At 39.6% G+C, this 19,481-nt stretch overlaps 1 protein-coding gene across 1 annotated transcript in view; it reads left to right on the top strand.

The window, feature by feature from the left end:
- The window catches only part of rhpn2 (rhophilin, Rho GTPase binding protein 2), a 30,928-nt gene extending 12,132 nt beyond the window's left edge, over window positions 1-18,796 (top strand). The window contains exons 3-15 of the mRNA XM_072671478.1: window positions 1,641-1,769; window positions 5,066-5,141; window positions 5,592-5,669; window positions 5,876-6,000; window positions 6,404-6,570; window positions 7,428-7,615; window positions 8,447-8,603; window positions 9,652-9,771; window positions 10,638-10,832; window positions 12,020-12,096; window positions 14,275-14,421; window positions 15,527-15,685; window positions 16,472-18,796. Of these exons, the coding sequence (XP_072527579.1) occupies window positions 1,641-1,769; window positions 5,066-5,141; window positions 5,592-5,669; window positions 5,876-6,000; window positions 6,404-6,570; window positions 7,428-7,615; window positions 8,447-8,603; window positions 9,652-9,771; window positions 10,638-10,832; window positions 12,020-12,096; window positions 14,275-14,421; window positions 15,527-15,685; window positions 16,472-16,729 (1,876 nt within the window). The 3' untranslated portion in view covers window positions 16,730-18,796. The remainder of the gene's footprint in view (window positions 1-1,640; window positions 1,770-5,065; window positions 5,142-5,591; window positions 5,670-5,875; window positions 6,001-6,403; window positions 6,571-7,427; window positions 7,616-8,446; window positions 8,604-9,651; window positions 9,772-10,637; window positions 10,833-12,019; window positions 12,097-14,274; window positions 14,422-15,526; window positions 15,686-16,471) is intronic.
- The last annotated feature ends 685 nt before the right edge of the window (window positions 18,797-19,481 follow it).

Raw genomic sequence — 19,481 nt, 5'->3', positions numbered from 1 at the left:
AATGTTACATTCAAAATATTTTGTAATATTACAGTGTGTGCAGAATTATTAGGCAAGTTGTATTTGAGAGGATTCTTTTTATTATTAAACAACAACCATGTTCTCGATCAACAAAAAGACTAAATATCAAAGCTTAATATTTTTGGAAGTTGGAGTGTTTTTTTTTTTTTAGATTTGGCTATCTTAGGAGGATATCGGTTTGTGCAGCGTAACTATTACTGTGCAGAATTATTAGGCAACTTAATAAAAAACAAATATATACCCATAATAAAATAATATAGACATAATATATACCCATCTCACTTGTTTATTTTCACCAGGTAAACCAATATAACAAAATTTAGAAATAAACATTTCTGACATTCAAAAACAAAACCACAAACAAATCAGTGACCAATATAACCACCTTTCTTTACGATGACACTCAAAAGCCTTCCATCCATACATTCTGTCAGTTGCTTGATCTGTTGATCTGAGTCACTCGCATTTCATCAGTCCATAAAACCTTAGAAAAATCAGTCTTAAGATATTTCTTGGCCCAGTCTTGACGTTTTATCTTATGTTTCTTATTAAAAGGTGGTCGTTTTTCAGCCTTCCTTACCTTGGACATGTCCCTGAGTATCGCACACCTTTTTGATACTCCAGTAACGTTGCAGCTCTGAAATATGGCAAAACTGGTGGCAAATGGCATCTTGGCAGCTTCACGCTTGATTTTTCTCAATTCATGGGCAGTTATTTTACGCCTTTTTTTTTTAACACATTTCTTGCGACCCTGTTGGCCCTGTTTGCCATGAAACGCTTGATTGTTTGGTGATCACGCTTCAAAAGTTTGGCAATTTCAAGACTGCTGCATCCTTCTGCATAACATCTCACAATTTTTGACTTTTCAGAGTCCATCAAATCTCTCTTCTGACCCATTTTGCCAAAGGAAAGGAAGTCGCCTAATAATTAAGCACACCTTTTATAGAGTGCACATCCCCTGATTTACTTGATTGGTAGTTGGCTTTCAAGCCTATAGAGCTTGGAGTAGGACAACATGTGTAAAAAGGATGATGTGATCAAAATTTGCCTAATAATTCTGCACAGTGTATTTTAAATCTTCTGTATGTACTGTAATGTAATCTATAATAATCTTGTTGCTGCTACATTATTACAGTCTTACAGAGATGTATACATCAAGTTGTTTAAAGATCTATTTCATGGAAAAAGAAATGTTTCTAACTTTTTTTGTAGTATGAACAATATAATTAAAAAATGTATAAATATACATGTAATTGCAAAAGCAGCCTACAGCAGAATAGAAAGCCTATAAGCCCTGTTAATTTACACTGAATTGTTTCAGTCTGAAGTGAGGCATGAGGCAGCCAGTCAGAACAAAGGCCAATAACGCATGAGTTTAGTAAAAATATCTATTTCTAAAATGGTAAGGAGAGGTTGGAAAATGATCACATAGGAAGGAATTATGACAAAACCATAATCATACACATACATATGTTTTTAATAAATTATTAATAGAAACATTAACATGCTACAAGGGAAAATGTAGAGTATGGGCCCTCTAAAGTCAGATGCTTTAAACCAAAACCAATGACGTTTAAAACTTTTTAAAGGTCTTGTTTCTCTTGCTCTCTCTTTTTCAGAGCCACATCCAACAACAAAGTGCGAGACATGGTAATGGTGGAGTTGAGTTACGCAAACTCCAACCTGCAGCGTCTTATGGAACAACTAGAGGGTCTAAACAGCTCAGTAGAGGTTTACCAGAACGTCCAGTAAGTACACACACACTCACGCGTAATGAGTTCTGCAGAATAATGACTCAGCAGCAGTGGGGACACTGCAGGACATTCCAGACCTCCTGCTATCCTCCCCTCTTCTGTCCTCTGAATGAGTAATACACTGCCTTAAACTTAGTTAATCTTAATAAGTATATTAACATAACCTGGACTCTCTCCTACACACGCACACAGATCCTCCCCTGCTCATGACTTGGAGAACCGGTTCAAGACTTGGCAATCATGCTCTTGTGAACCTGTTTGATGGGCAGGTGTACATAAACACCTGCATGTATGTGACATAGAGGAAGAAAGATGGATCAGGGAATAGTTCTTATATACACCATACAGGTGATGAAACTACTGAAATGCTAATGTTTCCTCATTGGCACAAGAGCCAAATTCTAAAAGTGTAAACACATGCAACATTTATGCAGGAGGGAAGGGAATTAGAATCCTATGGCCTTCAGTGAGTAGATGGACTGGCAGTGTTTAGATCTAGACCTACTGTAAATAGATGGTTTGTGTTTGTATATGAAGAACCAGCCATTTTACCAGAAAGGAACCATGTACTCATAGAGGTGTCTTGGTTTCTTTATAGAGCATTGCCTTTTCTTAAGAACCCTTGAAGAATGCCTTTAAGAGCATCTGAAGGACAAAACTAAGGAGTTTTAAAAAGAAGCGTAAAGTAATGTTTGGTTAAAATGGGGACTGCACAGAGAGCTATTTGTATAATTGGGTACAGTACACTAGTTGTTGTCTTTCCGTGTCTCTGTATAATTTGGCATTAATATTGGGCTTTTTGTGATGCATATTCAGTGTTTGGAAGTACTGCCAATGCCCACAATATACTGAATATATCGTAGCAAAATTGATCGTAATATAAAACCTTTTGTCATAAATGCACAATCCCACTCCTAAATGCGTTGTCTGTGCATCTGCTCTGTGCATATTGTAGGGTATTTTCTGTCCTTACCAGAAGGTCTGTAATGCAATAGAAATGCAGCTCAAGTGACTTCTGAGAGAGAGAGAGCGAGAGAGAGAGTGAGAGTGAGTAGAGTCTTTCTGTATTCAAGTGCTCTCCTCCTCTTGGACATACCTCATCTCCCCTGACAACCGAAACAAAGAGAATGATTAGTGGTCAGATGGCAGTGAGATGAGACACAGCCCTTTTAAAGTGTGTGTTTGTGTGTGTGTGCGCCTGTGCATGCCCTTGTCTCTGGGATACTTCACAGTGTGTGTGAAGGAGGCTTCCTTTTTTTCTCTCAGCTTAATCCCAATAATTCAGCATAAACTTAAACTTGCCTTGGATTTTGCACCTCTGATCCTGTAAAGTTTCAAAAGGACAGATTTGCAGCAACTGGATGTAGAGACACTTTGACTTGCTGCCGTTCTGTATCTAATGTTGCAGATGAGACTGAAGAGAGAGCAGAAAGAGCAAGAGAGAGAGCAGACAGAGTCTTAAAAGAGAGAGTCTATAAATACGTCTGTGTATATTTTTGGGATGTTGGTAGGCCCTTTAGTCGAGTTCTCTGGCACTCACCAGCCGTCCCTCACAGGAGGCCTCAAAGAATGCAGACTTTTTCTTTTTCCTCTCTCTCTTTCTATTTTGATGCTGTTGTTTACATTGTTTCCCTTACTCTTCCCCTTCTCTCTTCCTCGCTCACGGTTTCTCTCGTACTACTGCAGAACAAAAGTGTACTGACCAAAGAAAAACAGGATACTATCAGGATGTCAGGTTCAGCAGAGGGATCTTTACACTATATAAATTGTTGTTTAGTTAAGATATAGGTGTCTATATAATAGGTAATATTTATTATAGGACTCTATATCTATGTGTCCTGGCACTGCGCAAAAGCAAACCTTTGTCTGTGGTCGTGTGCATCAGTGGAGCATAACATGAACTGCCTGTCTTCCTTATCATATTTTACAAACCCTGTCATATCCAACCATCCTTCCAACTCATCCTATGTTACATTTGTGGAATATTTTCAGTGCTTTGTTTAGATGAGCAATTCTGAACTGGCTCAGATGTTTAACCTACACTGGAGCAGTTTAAAAGTGCAAGTAATGAAGACATTTCAGGGTTCATAATGTTGTCCAAAACAAACCAAATCAAGGCAAAACAAGGCTGCATCACCTGCTGAACGTTCAGGTAGAGCTGAGTAATGGGAAATTTAAATCTACACAAAGTGTAAATGGTTATAGTGCCTTGCTTACCTTTATTTGTTTATCAAAAAAAACCACAAAAACAACCCTGTCCTGGTGTTGCTCCTATGTCTCTCTGAGCATGCTCAGTACAGCAGCTTTCTAAGTAAAGTGCTCTTCGTGAAGGTGAATGACGAAAGTCAGTCAATGACCGAGTCAGTGACGAAAGCTTGTTCAGGCTGTTCAGACTGGCCACCTCATTATCTGGACCTGATGTTGTGTAACAGGTTGCCCTTTCTTGCTCTTTTCTTGCTCTTCAGCGCACACACAAACAAACGCACACTTGCATATTAAGTAGTGTTTGTCGGAACTGCGTGACCTTGTGAATTTCAAAAATGCACCTTTCTCACCCTCGTCCGCTCGCTCGCTCGTCCTGTGTTTGATCTCTCATGTACGCACACACACAGTATTTGTTGTACAGCCAGCATGCCTGTCTCTTAACATGAATGGCTGTAAAACTACTTTCGGTATACGAATGAAGTAGCAAGGTTCAGACGTTAAATTTCTATTTTAATCTCAGAACAGCTTTAAATGTAAATAAGGGTTCATTGCATGGGGTAAAGGAACATGGTTTAACATTAGCATATTGAAAATAAAACATCAGTTTTACCCTCATCCCCTGTGGTTAAACTGAAACTCTGTTAGCAGCAGTGAATGCTTGTAAATGCAGGGAGACCACAAACGACAGGGATAAATGTGGTATTTGTTAGAGTGCTTATTTGCATTTTCGAAGCCTATGTAAAATGAGCACTGTTATGGGTAATCTTGGGATAATGATTAACTAATGACATACTGTTCTGGCCTGTGAGAAACCAGCACCTGCACGATCAGTGGCTTTTCTCACGGATGCAGAAACAGTGTTTGTGTGTGTTGCCAGCGCATATAGGCAAAAAGGGGGTCATAGGGTTTTACCCATTCACAGCTAAAGAAAGTCAGGTCTTAAAAGGAAGTCAGTAACGTAAAGGAGGGAAACTGCATTTATGCTGATACAGTACACCATTCTGGCTGGTTGGTTGTTCACAAAATGTAGTTAGCAGCTTGTCCGTTCTCTATTCTTAAATTCTTGTTCTGTTTACACCTGACAGAAGTTCAGCCACCATCCCACTCATCCCTCTGGGACTGAAGGAGACCAAAGATGTGGACTTCTCTGTTCTTTTCAAGGTTCGTCCTTTTCATGAGACATACCAAAGAGCTATGGCATTTTCTTTCAGGAATTTGTTTTTTATTGTTCTTAACTTTTGAAACACTCTGCGAGATCACATTTCGTGTAGATGTTTTCATATTGAAAAGTGGGTCAGCTCTTGGAATGAAAAACTAATAAAATTCTTATTTGCCGTACTGAAAGCATACAGTAACATTTGAAGCGTGCCAAGATTGTGCTGGGTGTTTTCATGTTTGTGAAGGCCTTGCGGGAGGTAGAGAGACGGTTAGACGAGTTTGGCCTACTTTTTAACCTGTCATTTATACAGTCAGTAATGACCGTGTTGAGCGCTCATTGATGATCTGGCATGGCCGATGTCATTGTTGCGCTATAAGCTGCAGGCGTTTCAACAAGTTTAGTGGTGTACAGTGTGTAGGATTTTAAGTGAAGACTGCTTTGTTCTTTGGCAGGATTTTATCCTCGAACATTACAGTGAAGATGGTGCTAACTATCAGGAGGAGATAGATGACCTGATGGACCTCAGAAAGGTAATAACACTGTTTAAAGTAGTAGCATCAGTGTTTTCCCTGCCATAGAAAAGCCATAATCTCTATCACCCATCCCCAAGTGGCATTTTTGTTTTTTCCCCATTTATGTCTTGCACTTATTGGCTGCCAAAGAGAGCTTTGGCATTTTAAACCAGGACTCTTTGCAATTATTGAACTTGATCTTCTTTGTTTTGTGTTCTGAGCAGGCATGCCGCACTCCCAGCCGCAATGATGCAGGGATCGAGCTGCTAGCAAACTACTTCAATCAGCTTTCCCTCCTGGAGAGTCGTTTCTTTTCCCCCAATCGCCAGATGGGAATTTTTTTTACATGGTATGTTCCACATCTGCCTCCTTAAAGGAATAGTTCAACAAAAAAGCTAATGAACCTGTCCCTGGTGCAGTCGATCAGCCAAGACATGTTTGATATCAGAAGTCTGGTTCCAAATCCCATTGGAACAGCTAATTGACCGCATCTAGGATAACATAACCATAACATTTCATGTCCTCCTAATGTTAGGAGGCATTTCTGTGTTGGGAATGGTTCAGTATTAATTGAACTCCTTGTATAGTGTTGCTTCCTTTAATAAGTGATGCAGGCACATGTATCAACTAAAAACATGCCTTGATCAGAGGAACTCTGCAAGAAATATTTTCAAAGAAATGTTTGACTATGTTATCAACCAGGGACTCATTACATCTCGTTTTTGTATGCTTTGTATCTCTGTTTTGTGCAGGTATGACTCTTTTACTGGCGTGCCAGTGTGCCAGCAGAACATGTCTCTGGAGAAAGCCAGCATGCTCTTCAACATAGCCGCCCTCTACACACAGATTGGCACCCGCAGTGACAGACAGACACGCTCTGGCCTTGAGGAGGCCATAGCTGCCTTCCAGAGATCAGCTGGTTAGTCTTTATGCACTGGCTAAATATGTGTACGATTTGGACAGTGCCTTAAAAAGCAACATTTATATTTGCACGAATGTGGTGGCATACCAGCATGTATTACATCTATTTATGCAGCACAAACTGAAGTCATTTATAAATATCTGAGTGTTTATGAAGAAATGTAGGGTAAAAAAGCTAAAAGCTAAAGAGAGACATTTCCCAATGTTTTCAAAACAAACATTTATGTATATAAAATCCTCTTGTCATCAGTCACACTTAAACACACACAGCTCTTCTTTGTTCGTATTTGGCAAAAGGAAGGACCATATATGGTTGGCTTCCCTCTTGTCATGTTTGCACTTCTCAAAGGTAGCAATGACAGGCAAATGACAGACATACAGTCCTGCATAACAAGTCTATCTTATCTCCCTTTCACTCTAAATAGCACCTTTTCAAAAGCCTAAATGCTTCCCAGGCCCGAACAACAGAAGCAGTTGTTTCTTTTGAGTGCTTGTCTTTGAAGTGCCTCATGTTGAAGACAAAATATCAGTGTTGGTTGTGGCTATAAAGCAATAAAACAATGTTGTTTATCAGATATAAGTCATTGGACTTGGAATGGTTCAGTATTTTTTGGGGGTTGGAAAACATTTTTGAACCAAACTCTTTATTTGGTGAGGATGATGGTGAACATAGGCCCTTCTGAATGTGGGGGGACTTGGCTATTTCTCTTTATAAAAGCTTATGCTGTCTTGATAAAGACTTTAACATACACTCTAATAACTATTTAAGAATGTGCACATGTTCATTGTGTGTGTGTTTTTTTTTATTTTTTATTTTATTTTATTTATTTATTTTATTTTTTTCCCTCTTCACAGGTGTCCTCCATCACCTAAAAGAGACGTTCACGCACACTCCTAGTTACGACATGAGTCCGGCCATGTTGAGCATGTTGATAAAGATGATGCTGGCACAGGCTCAGGAGTGCCTGTTTGAAAAGCTTGCTTTGTTGGGGATCCGCAATGAGCTCTTCTGCCTCTTCCGAATGGCACAGGAAGCTGCCAAGGTAGTGTGCCCAGTCCAGTTCACTCCAATTTTTTCTTTTTTTATGTAATTGTATTACTTAATAGATATGGAAAAAAGATTCATGGTTTATTAATGGTTAGATAAGTCATTTAATCAACAAAGTAGTTAATAGATTAATTGATCTAATAATATACCTGAATGATCCAGCTCAACACAAAACCATAGCTATTGTTATACGTGTGTGTATCAGCTTCAGTTCCTGTAATTACACAAATGCATCTCAGTAGCTATTAGAGGAACACCAGCAGTTCATTACACATGTATAGCTAAGAGAATACGCTTTTACAGCTATTAAGAGATACTTTAGTTTTGACTCATGTAATTACAAAATTACATCTGCTTTTACACAAGCTGTTTTACTGTTCACATTTGAACCAATACCAGCACTGGTATCCGAAATCGCTTTGAAGTGAGGATAATTTTGTGTGTTTAAGTGCAATTTTACCAGAATTTATGTTTTCGTCAATGGTAAAGTGGGATTATATTCACTATCCTCTACATATGGAAGTCCAGAGCACTGTGTAGAGGGAATCGGTAACATGGTAGTAAACGATTTCGACACATCAAAAGTGTTTGGCATCCGCGTGTGTGTGTGTGTGTTCTCCATGATCGCTGGTTAGCCAGCAGTAGCAATCAGGGACCCATGTTAGGAGACATTAATTTGTTCACATTTGACTTGGAACTGCTAGAACCTTCTAGTCTTTTAGAACCATCAGTCCTGTTTTTTTGCTGTAGTCGAGCTGTGAAAATGCAACAAAGAAACTTGGTCCAGACCCTTTGTCATTCATGTCTGTGTTGTTTCCTGTCACAGGTGGGAGAAATGTATGACCAGGTCCATCAGTCAATGATCCAGACACCTATTAAAGACAACGTGCCCTTTTTCTGGTCCACAATGGCACAAGTGAAGAACCATCACTACAGATCGCTCGCTCATTACTTTGTCTCCACCGCCTTATTGGATCACCAGCGTAAGTTGATTGTCCAATTGCTGCTTCTGTTAGCTTTTACAGACCAGGGACAGATCAGTATATTCAAGTTCAGCTTTCTCACCACCCTCACGGGAAAAGTGAATTGGGTTAACAAGAGTTTAACAGGGTCGTCTTACTTTCAGAAATGTTCTAACGAGTCCAGGCTGATGTACAAAACTTTTATAAAAAGCCTTCTGCTAAGGTGGTGAGAAAGCAAGAGCCAGAACCTGAAAGGAAGGGAAGGAGGTGATAGAGTGAGAGGCAACAGGGTTATGCAATACCTTTATTGTTGAACAAACACACTAGGGGTTTTTGGCTCGAGGCTATGCACTGCTCCCACAGAGGGTAGAAACTTTATCAGCTCAACCCCTCCCCCCCCAGTACCAGGAACAGCAGCCTCCCAGAGCTGCTGATAAAGCACAGATCCCTGTGGATGCCTTTAGTGATGTGACTTCAACATGAAACAGACCTGCAGCACTCTGTCTGTGGACAGAGGCTTTTTATTTTTACAGCATGATTTTTTTTTTTTTCTCTTTTTCAGCAGTTGTAAAGCAGGCTTTCGGGGGCATTAGCTGTGTCAGGAAATGATTGGTGATAATGGTGTGCAAAAGCACTTGAGAAAATCAGATGTATAGCTATTTATCTGGTAGATATAAGTAGATGTTTGTTAAAAGCATCATTGCAATACATATAAATCATAAAGCTTTAATTAACAACAAATCACAATGAAACAGTTAGTTAGATTAACTATTTCCAATCCTCTCCTTGAGGAAGCTCAGTATTTACCTTTCCAGCAGCTGGCTCATATAATCAGTACTTCATTAACTAAAATCAGGTGTGCTTGTCAAAAAAAAAAAAAAATAATAATAATAATAATAAAAAAAAAGATGAGTCCATGCAATGACTTTGCTGTACAGCCACCTAACAGTGATATCTGAATTGTTACTGTTTGCTGCATTAGTGTGTTTTTTGTGTTTACTGGAATAGTTTGTGTTTTTACATGTACTGTTTATAGCTAAGGTATCTTTTATTGTGTGTGTGTGTGCAGTAAACCCCAGTGATGATGAAGATAAGCAGGAGAAGGCACTGTCTCAGCTGTATGATGCAATGCCAGATGGACGGTCACCTCTTGATGTCCTGAGAAGGAAAGACGAGAGACACCGCATAGGTGAGTCTTCATCGGTCCACTGCTAGTGCTCTGTATGAAGTATCCAGTTGGACAAAGTACAGCCTGTTTTCAGTGTAGCAGCTGTTGGTTTTTGTTGTCAGATAACACTGCCATAAAGCTTAACACAGTTTGAGACATGTGTGTGATGATTTTGCATTATGCAAACCTAGTGGTTATAGGGTATAGGTTTCCATAATTGGGTTCATAGCTTCGGTGCAAAATGAAAGAAGCCAATTTTAGGAACCAGAGCTGTCCTGGCTGATTTAAGGGAGAATTGTTTACGTTTACATTTTTGCCCAATCGTTCACTTTAAAGTACAGAAATTAGGATTCCTTAATGTAAGAATGTCATAAGATAAGATAATCCTTTATTAGTCCCACAGAGGGGAAATTCACAGTGTCACAACAGCAGAGGCGAGCTAGGTAGCAAGACACTCGGATGCAAAATGTAGATAAATTACCAATATATACACAATATATACAATATTATTTACAGATTATTTACAGAGAATTGCAAATTGACCCTTATGTGCACAAGTGGAGGCGGGGGGAGGATATTGCACATTGTATTTTTACATTGAGGGACCTCTATTTCCTGAACGTGTGTGTGTAGTTTAAGTGTGTGTGTATGTGGTCCGCTGGGAGCAGTGCTGGTTGTGGAGTCTGACGGCAGCAGGAAGGAAGGACCTGTAATACCGCTCCTTCACACACTGTAAAAATAACTATACAACTATAGAAAAGTAGAAATAGAACAGAATAGAAAAGTAGTGTCAAACATACCTAAAGCTAAACATACCATTACAATCACAGTAAAATAATATAAAATAAAATATGACCGTAACATGTCTTCACTTTTCGTTGCTAAAGGTAAAGCTCACCTGCAGCGTGCAATAAATGGTCAAGAAGAAGCGCTGCGCATCCAGGGGCTATGCCGTGACCGCCGGAAGCTGACTGTTCTCCAGGACATCCTGCAGGCCAGCCACAAGCGGTCTCTTGCCAAGTTTGAGGAGAACAACAAGGAAGATGAGTTTACTGACTACATGGAGGCACCGGACATCATCTGTGAGTCGAAGTGCAGGCCACATTAAAACAGTCATATGCACAAGTAGTGTTTCGGGTACACTATGGGTAAATGTTTGGGAGTTGTAGTCAGTAGGGTTACATGTTGCTTGAATGATTAAAAACACACATATTGGTTAGATGTTTATATATATTAAGTCTTTTATTTCTCAGCATTATTAGCCTACTTCTCTTTATTTATATTATGTATGATTTAAAGAGTTTCTGTGGTCTCAGTTAGTTAGTTATTGAGACTAATTACTGACAGTTTACAGTATTTTATTTTATTTTGGCTTTTAAAAGTATATTGGCTGATATTATTGGCTATCAGCTGTTTAAGATGGAGGTCTATAATGGGGAGCATTTTTCTGTTACTGACTAATTGTATTTGAGGAGAGGTTTTAGGAGCGGTCTTGTCCAAAGGTTTTAGTCCCCTGTGAAAAGTCGAATGAAAAAGCTCCTTATCCGGGCAGTTAGTGATTTACACAGTAAAACACTAATATTGGAATGAATAAAAATAACATTCATACAGAAAGTAGTGATTTGTATATGTCACTGTATTTATTAAAACATCTCCAAAGCTCTCTTTTCCAAAGAACTGCTTTCTCATTTCAGTGCTTGGATATGTTAAATTGGGTGAGCAGGTGACTAATTTGAACGAATCCACATGCTGGACAGGGTGTCTAGGAGTTCTTAAACTAGCTCACAAGATCTCAACTACTTTCTTCAATATGATAATTTTTTGTTACTTTTTATTGTGCTTTTCTGTACCTGCATCAGTTTTACAAGAAAAAACAAACTTATTGACTGAGATAAATGCTTTTACATAATGTGCCTCTGCACACTACTGTAATTTAAAATCAGGACATCTTGCGTCATTTCATAGGATCTCAATGCTTTACAATTATACAAAGATAGATAAGCAACTTATCTTATGGTAGATTCAGAGTAGAACTTCTACCTAAGATTTCATTTTCAGCATGTTCTGAGTAATAAAGCCTTACCTGTGTTTTCACAGTATAAACCTTACTAATCATTATTATTATGTCCTCAACTGTGGTAACAATTTGTGTATTGTAAAAACATGTATATTTATTAATGATCATACAAGAGCAGATGACAACAATATTAGGTGTGTTTATAATACAAACTCAAGGTAACGCTCTGTTTCCTTTTTCTCTCATGTTCAGCTAAAACCGAGCAGAAAGCTGAACTGGAAGTCCCTGCCTCCATTAAGGTGAAAGTCAAAGACTTGTTCCACCGACTGGTATGTGGGCTACTAATTTTCCCCCTAACATATTTTTCTCTTTTTCACATCACTCTTTGGGTCTGTTCACAGCATTGCTATGCTTTTTAAGATAACTGGAAATCACATACTGGTCACATTTACTCCACCAGCTGGTGTGCTGTGTCGAACGGACCCTTACAAAGACTTTCCACACTGTTCATACAAACTCGTATTGCAGCACACCAGAGGCCTGACTCTGGAAAGTCTAAAATAAGACACTGTTTCTCATGAAGCATTTTTGAGTCTGGCTGGGTTTGTTTGTACAGTGAGGAACTTGAAAAGCTTGAAGCCACTGAGGCAGTACTAACATGAATAACGATGGTGCAATTCATATTTGTTTAAATATTTCTTATTGTTTGTGCACTTTAACACTTTAATTTAATTTAACATTCAGTTTATAATAATGCTCCTGAGCTATTGCTGTGTCTGAATATTCCAATTAGTATGTGTCTGTAGGGACGCACCCACGTACTGTAGGCATACAAAGAGGTTGGCCGGTTATGACCATTATTTATTTATTTTTAATGTATTTAACATCTTGCTCAGCTAGACCAAACCAGTCTAGATCCAATTCATGTGCAGTTCTTCACTCCTTACCCTCTTAGTTTGCTCTGGAAGGAGACCTGAATCTAGTTTAATTTGGACTAGCTGAGAAGCACACAATAAGCCAGGTAAAGGGTCTGGTGTTTGGCATGTGTCAGCTGTACTGTCCTCATCCTACTCCATGTATGTTTTAACCTCTAAGAACAACCATTGAAGGAGAGCAAAAAATGACAAGTTGACTTTAACCTGAACTGTGTTTTATTTGGTGTGTTAATTACATTTACATTACATTTATGGCATTTAGCTGACGCTCTTATCCAGAGCGACTTACAAGGTTACTCGTATTACAGAGGTGGGCCAATGTAGTGTTAGGAGTCTTGCCCAAGGACTCTTATTGGTGTAGCGCAGCATACCAGACTGGGAATCGAACCCCAGTCTCCTACGTGGTGAGGTAGCTCACTAGCAGGTAGTGGTATTATCTGTTGCGCCACACCAACCAATTCAGCAGTCTTGTAACTTGTATACACCCTTAAAACTCATTACTTGGATTTACTTTGATACTTATCTGATGTGTGCTGCCACTGTGTCCTTCAAAAATTCCCCTTGACCGCAGGTTTCTCAGGACTGACTAATACTTTGGTCATAAAGTATATTACAGTCATCCACAAAATGTCAGTAAAGGATAGCAATATCCAACCTCTTATAAATGCCCAAGTCCCGCAATCTTGACTTCTCCTTGTTTGGTATTTAATCATATTGTAATAGGAACTTTGTTCCCTCTTGTTTAACTGGGTTAGGCATTTAAGAGGTCATTTTTATTGCAGCCTGGTAAGTTCCACAAGCTGTAAAAGCAAAGCACTTTAGCAGCTGACTGGTGCCTCGCAGGATGCAGCTACTTTCTCCCAGGCTACTGTAATGTAATGGTTCCCAGTTGTGATCCTGGCATTGATCTTTCCCACCTTTAAAACTTGATCCACTTAAAACTCTGATGCCCCCACTTCCACTCAGAAAGATCCAAAACAGGAACAAGTGGGGGCATCAGAGCAGGCAAAACACTAAAATGTGCAGAGCGGCACTGCTGTGTCTAAACGACCATGTCAGTGTCACTGCAGTGTTGGGAATGACCCACCACCATGTGAGGCCCTGACTACTGAAGGAGGTTAACAAAGATATGCAGATAAACAGATGTCTCCAGTCTGTAATTCTAGAATTAAATAGTGCTATATGTTAAGTGGAGCTGATAAAATGGACAATAAGTAGAAACAGAGGGAGTTGTTGATGTTATGGCTAAGCAGTGGAAGAATTTATAATAATTCAGTTGTCTAATTCATGTCCAGAGTCAGGAAACTGAGTGAATGTTAGCCCACTATGTCATGTTTATTTGTTCATTTGTTTCTTATTACACAATAGCATAACAATAGCAATCATTGTAAATATAGTTTTTCAGGTAAATGTAGATTTTTGTTTTGTTTGTTTTTTGTTTTGATGCCATATTGTGAACGAATTGTCATTTGATATTTGTGCCATATTGATGAGGATATTGCCATATTACCACGGCAGTGATTTGTTGTTGTGGTGCATTGTCAATGACTGTTTGGTGCTTTTGTGACACAGGGCCCACTGTCAGTGTTTTCAGCAAAGCAGAGGTGGACAGCGCCACGGACAGTCAGGCTGAAGGTCGAGGACAGAGACCTGGGCTTTACCCTGAAGGGTGACGCACCTGTTCAGATTCAATCACTGGATCCCCTTTGTCATGCAGCTGTGAGTGTACATACATGCACACGACAGCAAAACACAATCTTTCACATACAGAAAAAAAACTGTCACACAAAAAGTTATGTTTTTTCCCTCTACCTATAAAGTTGCCTGTTTTGCATTAGAGCAATGAAACGGATAACATTGCTGTCTAATGTAAAACATCTCCGAAATAGTGACTTTACATGAGAGGGCAAAATGTTCTTTTAAGTTGAAGTCAATGTAAATTAAGAGTTTATTCCAAGTTATTTGGAGCATTTATATTGGTCCGTTGAGCCAGAATTATTCACACAGTGTTCAGAACATCTACAGGGTTCAAACCATGGAAATGGAAGATGCATGTTTTTCATTGAACCGCAGCAATAAATAGAAGCGTAATCATTTGACTGAATAGAACCACCCTTCTTACTGTTCTTCTATATAACAGGATTGTGTTACACAATCTGACCAGCACATTCTTCACTTTTCTTTTTTCTTTTTTAAGCTTGATTTAACGAAAGAGCCTAAATTCTTTCTGCAGTGCACTCTCTGTCTGTGTACCTCTCTTTCTTTCACTCTCTCTCCTCATTAATAGTTTTGTGACGGTGAGCAGGCTTAATGAGAGAGGACAGACAGATTAGTGAGATTACATAACATCTCCCAGATGGGCCTTTCACTGTGGACCATCTATAATTATACCTTACCGCTCCCTCAGTGCTCTAAGCCTGCTCTCCCTCTCTGTCTGTCTGTCTCTCTGTTATAAAGAGAAGGCTACTGGCATACTGTTTGGTTCCCACAGGAAAAGAAGCAAAATTTCTCCTCTTTCTGATCACTTTCACACACACGGACACCTGTTTCTGGCTGAGGTTCTATAAAAGCTGTCTAGCTGTCTAGAGCAGCTGTGTATTTAGACAGTAATAGCTGTGTGTGTGCCCTCTTTTGTTGGAGCACATCAGTCGTCCTTACAAAGTGTGATGGTGCGAGACCCTCTGATAAGCGCTTTGTACATATTTGCAGTGTGATAAAAAATGGCCTCATTCACGCTACATGATTTACTGTATGTCTGTGTGACCTTTTCTTTTTCTCTCTCTTTCTCTACCCCCTCTCTATACTGTTATCACTCCACTCTCAGGCGGACGGTTTGAAAGAGGGTGATTACCTGGTTGCCGTGGGTGATGCAGATTGCAAATGGATGGGGGTGAGCGACGTCATGAAACTGCTGAAGGATGTGGACGAGGAAGGCATCGACATTCAAGTGGTCAGCATGCTGGACAGCAGCAGCCAGCCAATGGTAACCCTTTCTTTTCTCACTCTAAGCTCTTTCATGGCTTGATTGGATGAGAGATAATCAGTGATATGGCAAAAATATATCATGATATTAAAAGATATTTATTTGATATGTATTACAAAAAATGCACTTATTACAAATGCCACACACCAAATTATAAAACACTGTTTATAGTTGCATGTTGCAAAGCTTTTAGATTGAATGTGCTGTTTTCTGTGTAGCAGAAGTTTTTCCCCATAGGAATGAATGGAGTGCAGCATGAGGTGCACTTGTGTCACGATGAAAGAAATACAGCAGTACCGCCCATCCAAATTCTGATGGGAAATTATATTACCTGTATAGCAAACACTAAGTAACATCATAGCAACTGCCTGAAGTACCATAGCAACTGCCTAGAAATGTTATGGCATCCACCTGCTAACCACTTAGCAACCCAATAGTAACAACCTTGCAACTCATAAACAAGTCTATAGAAACCATCTAGCTACACCTCTAAGAACTACCTGAAATACCTTAGCAACTATGTAGCAAGAGCCTAGCGACTGCCTGGACCCACAAGCTGCAGTGCTGTCCTTCAGTACAGGCACTTGTGTAGTCAGTGTTTGGCCTCCAGAGTACTGCATACGTTATTGACTGAAAAGTGCAGGCAAACGTTTTTGCTTGTTTCCATAATCTAGAGGTGAAAATATTTTAGATTGAATAAAGCATTTTGTGATATTTGGAGGCAAGTGCAACATTATTAACCTTATAGGGTTAATATGTATAATCCTCTCTGTCCCCCCAACACAGCCAGCGAAAAGTGCCACGTACTCCGGGGGCCTGCCCAAGACTTACTCCATGATCTGTCTGGCCTTCAATGATGACGACAAGCACCCCAAAGCACGCCACGTGACCAAGAAGCTGTCCTTCCTCAGCTGGGGCATGAAGAACAAGCACAAGAGCGCCAGCACCCTCAGCCTGCCCACTACGGACTACAACGGAGCACTGCCCATCCACAAACCCTGCCCCACCTTCCCCAGCTCCTATAACGACAGTTCCCTCTACTAAACTCACAAACCCTACACACAGAAGACTGAACAAAATTTACACACACACTGATAAGTTGATTGTGGCATCGCGTTCTGTCCTGCAGGGAGGACGTGGAAGTGGATTGGTCGAAGGTGAAGTACTGAAGGAAAAAAAACAGACCGTTTGGCACAGAGTTTAAGGAATGTGCCAAGCTTGAAGTGGACAATGTTTCTTGATGTCAGCTGAGGGCATTTTATAGGCCTGAGGATGACCTCACTTGCAGTTACTATGTGTTACAAAATGGGATTAGATTGTCTGCATATGGTGTTAGGAAATTCAGTATATGTATACGTATATCAGCTCAGATGCACTATTGTGCCACAAATGGGAGGATGTTTAAAGCATCAACAGACTTATTATCTCAAGCCTGATGATGGGTTTAATCTTACCAATAGCTATAAGGAAATTTTAAGGATGCTGTGGTTTTAGGTTTCTGTCAATCGGATGACAGGAACCGCTGCTGCTGTACATGTTTTTTTCGTGTATGTTTTTGTACTGAAGAGTTGAAGATGACGAATGTGAGGTGAAGCTGTTTTCTTTGGTAAAGCATGATGTTTAATTTTTCAGTTACCTGTTGTGTGAGACTCTTGCTGGGACGCCACCAGTTTATTTCAGCTGCTGTTCTGCACTCCTGTCCTCTGTCTGCCCTCTGTAGTTGTTAGCATAGAAATAGAGTCGTTCTGCTGTTGTCAGCTTCTTGTGGTGTTTGGCTGCTGCCAAATGGGACATTTTCCATCCAGTCCTGCTCTCTAGGGACTCGAGGACAAGCCACTGAAGTCCACTAAAGTTCCCCTCACGCTGTAGGATTATAGATCTCTGTTACGAGCTTCTGGTGAGCTTCTGTTCAGAGGTAGTTCAGTGGGGACATTCTGAAACTTTGGCGTTTCGTGTTGTGTAGATGCTGTTGTGAGATTGTGGTGTCTGTAGTGTGAAAGGTGTCGTGAGGTGTTGTGACTCTTCCAGTGCAGTGATTATATATATTTTATTTTTTAAAACATTAATGCACATGTAAACTGTTGAAGGTAGACTCCGGTGGTGCTTGGGTTAAATATATTGCCAAACTCAAGCTTGAAGGTCTTTTAAAAAAAAAAAAAAAAAAGAAAGAAAGAAAGAAAAAAAAAAAACATTTACTATTTTTCTTTTAACTCGTTTCCTATTTTTATGTATTCATTAACACTTTTCAAAGTGTTAGGTGTATCTGACTGTCTACAAGGTAGATTCTTATACATGTTTGATAATCAAATAATTAAAATGCACCTAGAGGAAAAGATTTATAATAAGTATGTATTCTTTTGGAGGCTTTCGATGTGGCTGGGTGTACATGTTTAGTGGATTTTTGACGCCACAGGTTTTTGAGGCCTACTGCTTTCCTTAAACTGTGTGAAACCGACTTTGTGTTCAACCAAGTATTGGAATTCTTCCATCTACAGCTTTCAAGTCTCTTCAAGTCTCTCTTAAACTGTCTTCTTCTCTTCTGAGACAGAATAGCCAAGTCTGTTCTCCTGGCGAAACACTCCTTCACTCTGTGTTATGAATGTCCTTCTCTTTACTGGAGTGTCTTCACTGGAGCAGAACAATGTAGAATCCACTATTAACACCAAATGATATTACTGATAATGATATTATTAAGTCCTCACAGCAGGTAGGAAGGTCAAATGTGCAAGTTGATTATTATAAACTTTATTTTATAACGTATTTATGTTTATATGTTATGGGTTAAGTATTGATGTATTCTTGACAATTTAAGGAGGAAAAAAAGCAGCAAAGGGCATCTTCTCCACAATGATACTGTATCTGTGGTGTTTTTTTTGTTTGTTTGTTTGTTTGTTTTTTTTTTTTGGTACGGATGGTCTTTCTATTTAACCAGGTCACACTCCTAGCCCAGCACCTTCCCGTTTGCTTTGCCCTTGTGCTTGCTTTGCTGTCGCGCTGCTCTCCTGTCTGTGCGCAGTGGAGATTTGGTGATGTGTCTTATGTGATTTGTCTTTTGTCACTTTATGTTGTATACATGTAAGCCTAAAGTTAAATAAACATGGGGTGATATTTCATCTTGTGAATTAGTTTCCCTTGGCCTCCATGCTTACAGTTACAGATATTGTGTTTTTGTGGCTGTAGCTGGATGCATTCAGATGTTTTTAAGTGTTACAGTGTTAAACATTCGAAGTCTGAAGTGTAATAATTGACCAACTGCTATACAATCAGCTTATAACTAGAGACTGAAACATCCACCCCAGGATTTTGTTCCAACTTCCTAAGCTAAGATGCGGCCTGAGCTGTGTCCAAAACTGTGCCTTATTCACTATTCCGTACAGGCGAAAATCCGGATTACTGTACAGAGCACTCTTATAGGGAACAGAATTCAACAAGGAACTGAGCAATTTCAGACACATTATGAAGTCTTTGAACACACAGTCTTTGAACCCAACAATGCAGTGGATTATGGATATTCCATATCCGTTTAGTGTACATTATCTATACACTACATATTACAGGGCATTGTGGGATTGTTACAGTGCACTGAAAATACAGCACCATGTAATCGGACACCACTACAAAATGGCTGAAGCCCAAAGTAGTGCGCTGAATAGTGAATAGGGTACAGTTCCAGACACAGCTCTGATGGGCAAGTCCGTTCCTTCAGCAACCATCTTTGCAAAATCCACCAGGCAGTTATGCTGCATTCATGTGGTATTGGGGTTATGGTAAATATGAGGTTCTGACTTGAACACTC

This window comes from Salminus brasiliensis, chromosome 25, assembly GCF_030463535.1.
Source record: "Salminus brasiliensis chromosome 25, fSalBra1.hap2, whole genome shotgun sequence".
Lineage (NCBI taxonomy): Eukaryota > Metazoa > Chordata > Actinopteri > Characiformes > Bryconidae > Salminus > Salminus brasiliensis.
This window is presented reverse-complemented; position numbering and strand designations above follow the sequence as displayed.